The 10,312-nt window shown below is 35.3% G+C and overlaps 1 protein-coding gene across 1 annotated transcript in view; it reads left to right on the top strand.

The window, feature by feature from the left end:
• LIPI (lipase I) overlaps positions 1 to 4,258 on the top strand; it is a 29,362-nt gene extending 25,104 nt beyond the window's left edge. The window contains exons 3-4 of the mRNA XM_021708021.1: positions 2,227 to 2,335; positions 4,131 to 4,258. Of these exons, the coding sequence (XP_021563696.1) occupies positions 2,227 to 2,335; positions 4,131 to 4,258 (237 nt within the window). The remainder of the gene's footprint in view (positions 1 to 2,226; positions 2,336 to 4,130) is intronic.
• Positions 4,259 to 10,312: the final 6,054 nt, after the last annotated feature.

Genomic DNA, 10,312 nt, shown 5'->3' with positions numbered 1-10,312 from the left:
TCTCGCTGCCCAGGCGGGTCTCGAACCCGCGGGCTCAGGCAATCCACTCACCTCAGCCTCCCAAAGGCGCGGGATTACAGGCTGAGCCACCGAGCCCGGCAGATTGTTTAATTCTTAAAGATCAGTTATTATGTTTTATTTTACATTTTTGAAATTGAAATAATTTTGATTTTAAAGATGTGGAGTACAATGCAGTGTTAGGTATCCAAATGGTTATTGTACAGGTAAAGTTTGGGTCTCACTTTGGTCCCCAATTCACCTGGTTTGAGATCAGGTACCCTTATTGATGAAGTGTACCCCCCCCCCAGCAGTTTCCCACTACTGCCAATCCCTTTCTTATAGTATTATAATAATTGTTCAGGGTCTGCTTATGAGTGAGAAAATGTGGTCATCAGTTCTTTGTTTCTGTGATAGATCACTGAGTATTATACAGTAGTTCTATATGGGCAAAGGGGATAAACTTTACAAATATTATATTCTTTAGATTTTTTTTGAAAAAGATATGGATAATATGTTTGTAGTTAACCAAGTGTGAATTGGTAAAAGTAAAGAAAAAAACTGCATAAAAAGTATCATATTTTTGCCAGTCTTGGAGGCAGACCTCTATTCCATTCAAGTCTACTCAGGATTTGGATGGGTCAAGTAAGTTCTAGGCCACCTTTAGTTTGAATGGAAAGTTTATAGTATTAGATACATTTGTAACAGTGCCCTTGCTTGCAAATATAACAAAATACATAGACTGAATATCTTCTAAACAACAAAAATTTATTTCTCACAGTTTTGAAATCTAGGAAGTCCAAGGGCAAGGCACAACAGATCTGTCTAGTGAGGGCTCAATTCCTGGTTCAAGGATGGTGCCTTTTCACTGTCTCTACATGATGCAAAAGTCAAAAAAGCTCCCATAGACCTCTTTTATCAGGGTACTAATCTCATTCAGGAGGTCTTCACCCTCATGTCATAATTCTCCCACTCACAGAAGGCTTCACTTCCAATTATCATTATCTTAGGGGTTAAGATTTCAACATATAAATTTTGGGGGAATACAAATATTCAGACCATACTAGCTTGAAATCCATCTTTTTTCCTTGTAAATACATGTGGCTTTGGGCAAGTCATTAGCCTCTGACACTGTTTCCTTAATATCATGGGAATTAACCAAATGCTATTTATTTAGCATTTAAATAGTACCAGTGACAGTTTTAGGTAATAGGATAAAAATGAATAGCTCGGCCGAGTTCGGTGGCTCAGTTTGTAATCCCAGCACTTTGGGAGGCCAAGGCGAGTGAATTGCCTGAGTCTGCAGCTTTGAGACCAACCCGGGCAACTTGGTGAGACCATGTCTCTACAGTAAATCCAAAATTAACTGGACATTGTAGCGCACTGCTGTAATTCCGGCTACCTGGAAGGCTGAGGCAGAAGAATTGCTGGAGCTCAACAGGTCCACGCAGGGGTGTCCGGGAGCATGCCACTGCACTCCAGCCTAGGTGACAGAGTGAGACTCCAACTCAAAAAAAAAAAAGAATAACTCATAAGGAAAATGGAAATATTAAATACGAAATTTGTAGGGCATCTATTAGGGTAGCTAGCAGAAAATAAGCACCTTGTTATGTTCATTATCATTATGCTAATTAAACATGTTATTTTGCATATACTATTCTGCATAATAGATTATAACATTCTAAGTTTTAAAGTAAGCAATTAATGGCCGGGCTCAGTGGCTCAGCCTGTAATCCCGCGCCTTGGAGAGGCTGAGGTGAGTGAATTGCCTGAGCCTGTGGGTTCGAGACCCGCCTGGGCAACTTGGTGAGACCTCATCTCTACAATACATCAAAAAACTAGCCAGGTGTGGTAGCGCGCGCCTGTAGTTCCAGCTACTTGGAAGGCTGAGGTGGAAGGATCGCCGGAGCCCAGCAGATCGAGGCTGCGGTGGCCGGGAGCGGCCACTGCAATCCAGCCTGGGTGACAGTGAGACTCCAACTCAAAAAAAAAAAAAAGAAATTAATGGTACTATTAAAAACAAATTGAGGAAACAAAATAGTTTATGGCTAAAATTAAACAAATATACATTTGCTTTAAAATTATAGTCTTCATCCCTATATCAAAGAAATGAATTAAACCAGAAAAAAAATAATGAATTTCAAAATGTTGTTGTATGAGGTGTAATTTGTGATTACCTGAAATTGATTACCTGAAATGAAAATTGTAACACTGCATTTTTAATTGCAGAAACATGGAGCATCTCTTGACAATTTTCATTTCATAGGTATAAGCTTAGGGGCTCATATTAGTGGATTTGTTGGAAAGATATTTTATGGTCAACTTGGAAGAATAACAGGTAAAACTATTTTTTATAAAATTATTGTTTATAGCATACTTTTAAGCATTAGAAATTACTTTATTTAAAAGGTAACAGGTACAATAATTAAGTAAAAATATTTACAACCATGGATTTTTTTCTATATTTATTCAGATATTAGTTTTTGTTTTAGTTAGATTCTTAAGTCTTGTTAATTTCTTAACAGTGCTTAAATTACTCAGAGATGGATGAGAAAGGTCTATTTCTGCAATTCCATCTAAATTTTAAAGATACATTATTGTAAAACAGAGACCAATTTTATCCATTAAATAAAAAATACTTCATAAATAGCTAGCAATATAATTATACTTCAGTTTTACAACTTTGATGTGTTTCAATTCTTCAATTTTCCTTGACTGCTAGAAGAGAATTATAAGTTTGTATTCAAGCCTGAGGGGTTCTGAATCCCAATTATCTTTATATTTCTATAACAAAGTTATGGCATACAAGAAACATAGTAGCCAAATAATGCTGACATGGATGTTCATTCTTCCTTTTAGGAGTGGTAGTAATTTTAGAAATAAAAGGATATCTCTCTCCAACAAATATTGATATTTGTGTCCATAGAAAATTTATAATAATTCCAAGTGTTGATAAGAGGTAATAGTCTTTGATTTTTCAAAAATAAAAATAAATAAATAAATAAATAAAAATAATGAGAAGGGGAGAGAGGTGAATAATATAATATTTAGGATCTTTACAAACCTTAAGTAAAATCTGCCTTACTTTGATCGATTTAATATTATCTTCACAATACATATGTGAAAACTGAGGTTAATTAGGTGAATGTAGGAGTGTCAAAAGTAAAAGCTATGCCAGAATTTATACACAGGTCTTTAGTACCTGAAACCCATTCTTTCAACAACTTCACTTGCTCAATTTAACTGATGGTAATCCTATTTTATTTTAAGTCGTGTTTACACATATTAGTCCAGTCTGAAAGATCTTAAATACCAGGTGACCATCAGGGTTTAAAATGTCAACAAAAGTGGAGATTCTACCTCAGAATAATTTACAGAAAGAGAGAAATTTCTGTCTCAGTCAAGTGGACTAAATAAATTAGGGTTAATAGAAGGATCTGAGATAAACAACATTATATTTTACTTTAAAAAATATTTTATGAAGATGATTGTTCCTTCTGTTGCACAGATATTCTCAAGAAACAGACTTTTATCACCCACCCTTTTGACACTTCCCCTGAACGTTTTGGGTCTAGAATTTTTATTTAAAATTTAAGATATTCCAGAAATAATATCCATAATTCATGGAAATTTAAATATATTTTTTTCTTAATACTGTGTGAGGAACTCTTCTGAGAAATACATGAAAAGATAAATACAAATATTTTTTATCTTATACACACACAATATCCAGAGTGAGCTAGTAAGTTACAGAGTTCAGGGGAGAACCAGATGATAAATATTATTATTATTATTTTGTTCAGAAGCATTAAATATAAATATAAATTTACTACTGATTTACTTTTAATTACTTCCTAAATAAAAATGCTCCAAAAAAAAATCCTACAATATTTTTCTGAGTATTCTCTAGTGTAGCCTAGCTTTAAAGCGTCTGATGTTTAGTAATAAATATTATTCAAATAATTAAGATACTTGCTATCTTCTACTTTCATTTATCTTTAGATTTGTTTTTGAACTGGTTTAAACTAAAATTATAAATGCTCATTATGTTTATAGGGTAATAATAAACAAGAATGCAATATAATGAACACTGTAGGGTTGTTTAGATTGATTATTTCTTTCTTGCATTTTAGGTCTTGACCCAGCTGGGCCAAAATTTTCTGGAAAACCACCATATAGCAGATTAGATTACACTGATGCAAAATTTGTGGATGTCATTCATTCTGATTCCAATGGTAAAAATGCAAAACTTATTTCCTAATTATTTGAAAATGAAAATGTAGATATTGAGGAAGAGAAGAACTTATTATTAGAAAGAATTATGATAATTGTTTTTTAAACCTGTAATCAAAGAATGATAGTCCCCACCTGCAATATTTCTTGGGATTAGTGATTTCTAGTATTGTCAAAGATACTCTTCGTCTTCAGCTTGCTTCCTTCAGGTTTCAAGAAGTGTCACGTCACCCTAAAACGTTGAAATAGGCAAATAAAAGCTCATCCAGTTTGTGGTATTGACAGTTTTATCGATTTCATCACATTTCATCACATTTAATGTTCCTGATATATTTAGGTTACCATTGCCTTCACTCATTTCCTCACTGTGACGTATACCAACTAGAACTGAGCACAGCATTTCAGCCACAGATAAAGAACTGTTTTTCCTAAATGTGGGAGTAATTTCTCTATGGTTTTTAATTATCGTACCCAAAAATCTCTAACAGTATATTAGGGTTTTTACCAGAGTACATTGAACAGACACTTTCAAGGATTAGACTGTCCTGATGCCTTTTCTGATTTGAATCTCGTAATACTAATACTTATTGAGCACTTCCTATAAGTTAAGAAGTGTTTTAAGTGTTTTTTTGGTGAACTAAGTACCTAAGTTCCCATGAGATAGATAATCATAACCATTTCCTTTATATAGGCGAGGAAATTAGAGTCAAGGTCATAAGGCCAGTAAGCAGCAGAACCAGAATTTGAAATATCTTTTGATTGTGGGGTCTGCCCTTAAACAATGTGTTATTCTGATGTACTAAATCAGAAAAACAGTGAAAAAATGTGTTACAGTTGTGGACGTGGGGAAGGTATGGTGCTAAAATAGAGACAAGAGGAAGTAACCTCCTTTTTGGGGGTGGTTGGAGTCTCACTCTGTCGCCCAGACTGGAGTGCAGTGGCCGCTCCCGGCCACCGCAGCCTCGACCTGCTGGGCTCTGGCGATCCTCCCGCCTCAGCCTTCCAAGTAGCGGAATTACAGGCATGCACTACCACACCCAGCTAATTTTTTGATTTATTGTAGAGATGAGGTCTCGCTGCCCAGGCAGGTATCGAAGCCGCGGGCTCAGGCAATCCACTCACCTCAGCCTCCCAAAGGCATGGGATTACAGACTGAGCCACCGAGCCCGGCGTAACCCCCTTTTTTTAATATTAAAGATGTGGAGTACAATTCAGGGTTAGGTATACAAAAGTTCATTATGCAGGTACACTTGATGATGAGGTATGCCCCTCCCTCAACTGGCAGTTTCCCTCAACTGCCAATCCCCTCTCCCTAGCAGTTTCCCACTACTGCCAATCCCTTTCTTATAGTATTATGATAATTGTTCAAGATTCGCTTGAGTGAGAACATATGGTACTCTATTCTTTCATTCTGTGATAGATCACTGAGTTTGATTGACTCTAAATCCATCCAAGTTGCTACAAAGTCCATGTTTGTCCTTCTTTATGGCTGCATAATATTCCATTGTGTATATGTATCACATTTTATAAAACCAGTCCAACTGGGATGGGCAGCATGATTGGTTCCAAGTTTTTGCTATTGTGAATAGACCTCCAACAAACATGTGTTGCAGGTATCTTTTTTGCAGAATGATTTTAGTTCCTCTGGGTATATTCCCAATAGGGGAATTGCTGAGTCATATGGAAAGTCAATTTCTAGTTCTTTCAGAGATAGCCACACTGTCTTACAAAGAGGTTGCACTAATTTACATTCCTACCAGCAGTGTAGAAGTGTTTCTTTTTGTCCACATCTTCGCCAGCATCTGTTGTTGTTTGTTTTATTAATGATGGCCATTCTTACTGGGGTTAGTTGGTGTCTCAATGTGGTTTTGGTTTGCATTTCTGTGATGATTAGTGAGGCTGAGTACTTTTTCATGTGTCTGTTGGCTGCCCATATATCTTCTTTTGAGAAGTGTCTATTGATGTCTTTTGCCCACTTTTATAATGAGGCTGTTTGTTTTTTTCCTTTCGGCGCATTTGAGTTCCTTGTAGATCCTAGATGTTAGACCTTTGTCAGATGTACAGTTGACAAATATTATTTCCCATTCTATGGGCTGTCTCCCTGCTTTCTTGATGGTTTCTTTTGCTTTTCAGAATCTCGTCAGTTTGATGAGGTCCCACTTATCTATCTTATTTCTTATAGTATGGGCAGTTAGGAATTGGTTGCTAGTTCCAATTTCCATAAGTGTGTCTCCTGTATTTTCTAAGATTCTTATAGTTTGAGGTTTTGCATTAAGGTCTTTGATCCATTTCAAGTTAATTTTTCCTCAGGTGTTTTTTTCTCTTTAAACTAGGTAATATAATTGCTCCATGTAGCTGTGAATTTATCTTGTAGTGATCCATACCAGTTTTGTTTAGTTTGGGGGGTTTTTTTGGTGAGATCTATAAATGCCATGAATTAGACAATTTTTCAACCTTCATGACCACATGTCATTTGACTGTGACTTTAATGGGAACCATTCTTCCCTTTATTTAGAAACTAGGTTTACCTACTTCTTATAAGAAATCAGTTTCAAAAGAGTCATAGTTTTAATAACTCTAACTTCAGTTTTGCCTATGGCTTTTTGAATAAGCTCTTCATACAAGCTATTATTTTTGTTTGCATTTTTTACTTATCCTAATAGACTGTCTTATATTCTCCACATCTTTTGATCACTCAACTTACCTGATATAATCTGTTACTAGATGACGTATAGCTGGCACCTTTGATTTACCTTTTTATGATTACAAAATAAGAAACATGGATTTTTGACTCTGCATATGCCCTTCTCACAAAGAATTTCTGAATGAGATACTTGGGCTCAGCATATACCTGGCAGACTTACTTTTCCGTGAATGCCAAAAAAGAAACCTGCATCTTCTACTTGCTAATAATCCTTGTTATTATTTATTTTGGGATTAGTTAATTTGGATAAATATTCTTCCCGAGACATTGGAGAAAAATTACCAGTCCAATATCCAAAAGATAGAAAAAAATCCAGATGATGAATTTCTAATTTGGAATCACTTTTTTCATGGAAGGTTTTCTGAAGCAGAGTCTGGGAAGTGCTTTTGAAACCCTCATATAGGAGTTGCACAACATCCCAACCTTTACTCTTGTTTGGGACCCCAAACAACAGGACTACAGGCATAAAGGTGAACCTAAAATCAACTGTGTATTACTTATTAAAGGAATGTATAAAAGCAAGAAACCAAAATGTTTGACAGTACAAGTGATAAACAATAAAGCATGCAATTATCATCCCCCAAATCATAGTAAATCCATATTGACTTAGACAAAAAAGTTTGATTTTTTATCACAAAACTAGGAGAAATATGTAGACTTCAAAATAATTACATTTTCAACTCACCATGAAGATATAACAATTCCAGTTTGTATGTGCCTAATAATATGACTTCAAAATACATAGTGCAATATTGACAGTAACACATTGCAAAAAAATGCAATTGCACAATCATAGTGAGAAATTTTAGTGAATCCAGTTGATCTAATGGACACTTTTAGAACATTACACCTGAACACTGCAGAATTTACAGTCTTTGAAGACACGCATGGATATTTTACCAAAACTGAGCATACACTGGGCTCTAACAATATTCTTAAACATTTCAAAGTGTAGAAATTGTAGAGTAACATTCTCTATCTTCAATTCAATTAATCCACAAATAAATAATTAAAATAACTAAAATCAATATATTTTGTAAGCTGAAGAACACATTTTAAATAATTCTGAAAATAAATAATAATAGAAATATAAAACATTTTGAACTGAATAACATTTGTTATTGTATATCAAAATTTGAATTCTTCAAAAGCCATGTCAGAAGTAAATGTATAACTTTTAATGCAGCTATGTTAAAAAGCTGCAAATCAATAATATAAGCATCTATCTTGAGAAATTAAGAATTAAACATAAGACAAATATGTAGAAATGGAGAAATAAAAAATTATTGAACATACAAAAGAAATTAATAGAATAAAAATATAAATTACAGCTGCCTTAAAAAGTCAAAATTTGTACTTTGGAAAAGACAAAATTAAGTAATTAGTATTTAAAAATTTATTTGTTACTTTTACCTTATTTCTATATAGTAAAAGGAACATAGAATGCTTAAAGTTTGTATATGATCTAAAATTAATAAATTATTCGAGAGAAAATAAGGACAAGGAAAGACAACACACTAGTAACAATAATTAAGTGATTCTGTTTCAGTCATTTGAATACTGAAGTTGGAAAAAATCTCTCTGACTCATAAAATACAAAATTATTTCCTTATGATGTGCATAATATGAAAGGAAAATAGTTTATAAGCTATTTTTGAAAATCTTCATAACATTGTGATATAGAATCATATTTTTCCAAAGTACATAAAAATTCTTAACCTCAATGAATATTAAAATGTCTGACTATATTAAAGTTGAAAATGTCATTTAAAAAACACTTTAAGAAAACAAGCAACAAGCCAAAAAAAAGGGGGAAAGGGCAAAAAAAGAGATAAAGAACAGCTGTCAGTCAATAATACAGACAAAGATATTCTAGTTAAAAAAAAATCGAGACTTGAACAGACACTTTACAAAAGAGAAGTTCTTAATAGGCAATAAACATATGAAAAGTTTTTAAAGGAAGAAAAAAATGTAAATTAAAATCCCAATGAAATGACACATTCTCAATACCAAAAAGCCTGATGACCATTTATTGGCAAAGATGTAGTACAATCACTTTAATAAACTCTTCATCATCATTTATTAAAATAAAATATATTCATAATTCTTTAGCCAATAATTTTACTCCTAGGTATGTACTCCTAGATATACCTTCACATATGCCTTAATAATTTGCTCAAGAATGCTCATAGTATTACATATTAGTCCCAATTTGAAAACAACACAAATGTCTACCAGTAGGAGAATCAATAAATAAGTTGTGGTATGTTCATAAAGCAAAATACCATGAAGCAATGAATGACTTCATTTACACCTGACAATGTGGATTGATATCAAAAATATACTAACAATCTAAAAAAGACAGACAGAAAAGCATACATAAAATATGAGTAATTTAAAATGGGTAGATCTAGCCGGACTCAGTGGCTCAGCCTGTAATCCCACGCCTTTGGGAGGCTGAGGTGAGTGGATTGCCTGAGCCCACGGGTTCGAGACCCGCCTGGGCAACTTGGCGAGACCTCATTCTACAATAAATAAATTTTAAAAAATCAGCCAGGCATGGTAGCGCCTGCCTGTAATCCGGCTACTCGTAAGGCTGAGGCGGAAGGATCGCCAGAGCCCAGTAGGTCAAGGTTACAGTGGCCGGGAGCAGTCTGGGCGACAGAGTGAGACTCCAACACAAAAAAAATAAATAAAATAAAATAAAAAATAAAAAATAAATAAATAAATAAATAAATTCTCCCAAACATCCTGGGAGGCTTGTGATTTCATGATTTTAAGATTCTCTGAGCCGGGCTCGGTGGCTCAGTCTGTCATCCCAGCACTTTGGGAGGCCGAGGCGAGAGGATTGCCTGAGCCCATGGATTTGAGACCAGCCCGGGCAACTTGGTGAGACCTCATTCTACAATTAAACAAACAAAAAAAATCAGCCAGGCATGGTAGCGCGTGCCTGTAATTCCAGCTACTCGGAAGGCTGAGGCGGAAGGCTCGCCAGAGCCCAGCAGGTCAAGGCTACAGTGGCCGGGAGCAGCCACTACACTCCAGTCTGGGCAACAGAGTGAGACTCCAACTAAAAAAAATAAATAATGACCTGCCTGGGCAACTTGGCGAGACCTCATCTCTACAATAAATCAAAAATTAGCCAGGCGTGGTAGCACGCGCCTGTAGTTCCAGCTCCTTGGAAGGCTGTGGAAGGATCACCGGAGCCCAGCAGGCCAAGGCTGCGGTGGTCAGGAGCATGCCACTGCCCTCCAGCCCAGGTGACAGAGTGAGACTCTAACTCAAAAATTAAAAAGAAAAAATAAAGGATTCTCTGGTCCTGAGACTCTGGTTCAAAGACTCTAGGAGCCAGGCACGGAGGCTCACGGCTGTAATCCC

This window comes from Carlito syrichta, unplaced genomic scaffold (genome assembly GCF_000164805.1).
Source record: "Carlito syrichta isolate Samal-C Ts95f unplaced genomic scaffold, Tarsius_syrichta-2.0.1 Scaffold130450, whole genome shotgun sequence".
NCBI lineage: Eukaryota > Metazoa > Chordata > Mammalia > Primates > Tarsiidae > Carlito > Carlito syrichta.
The sequence above is the reverse complement of the archived record's forward strand: the minus strand, read 5'-3'. Positions and strand labels throughout refer to the sequence as shown.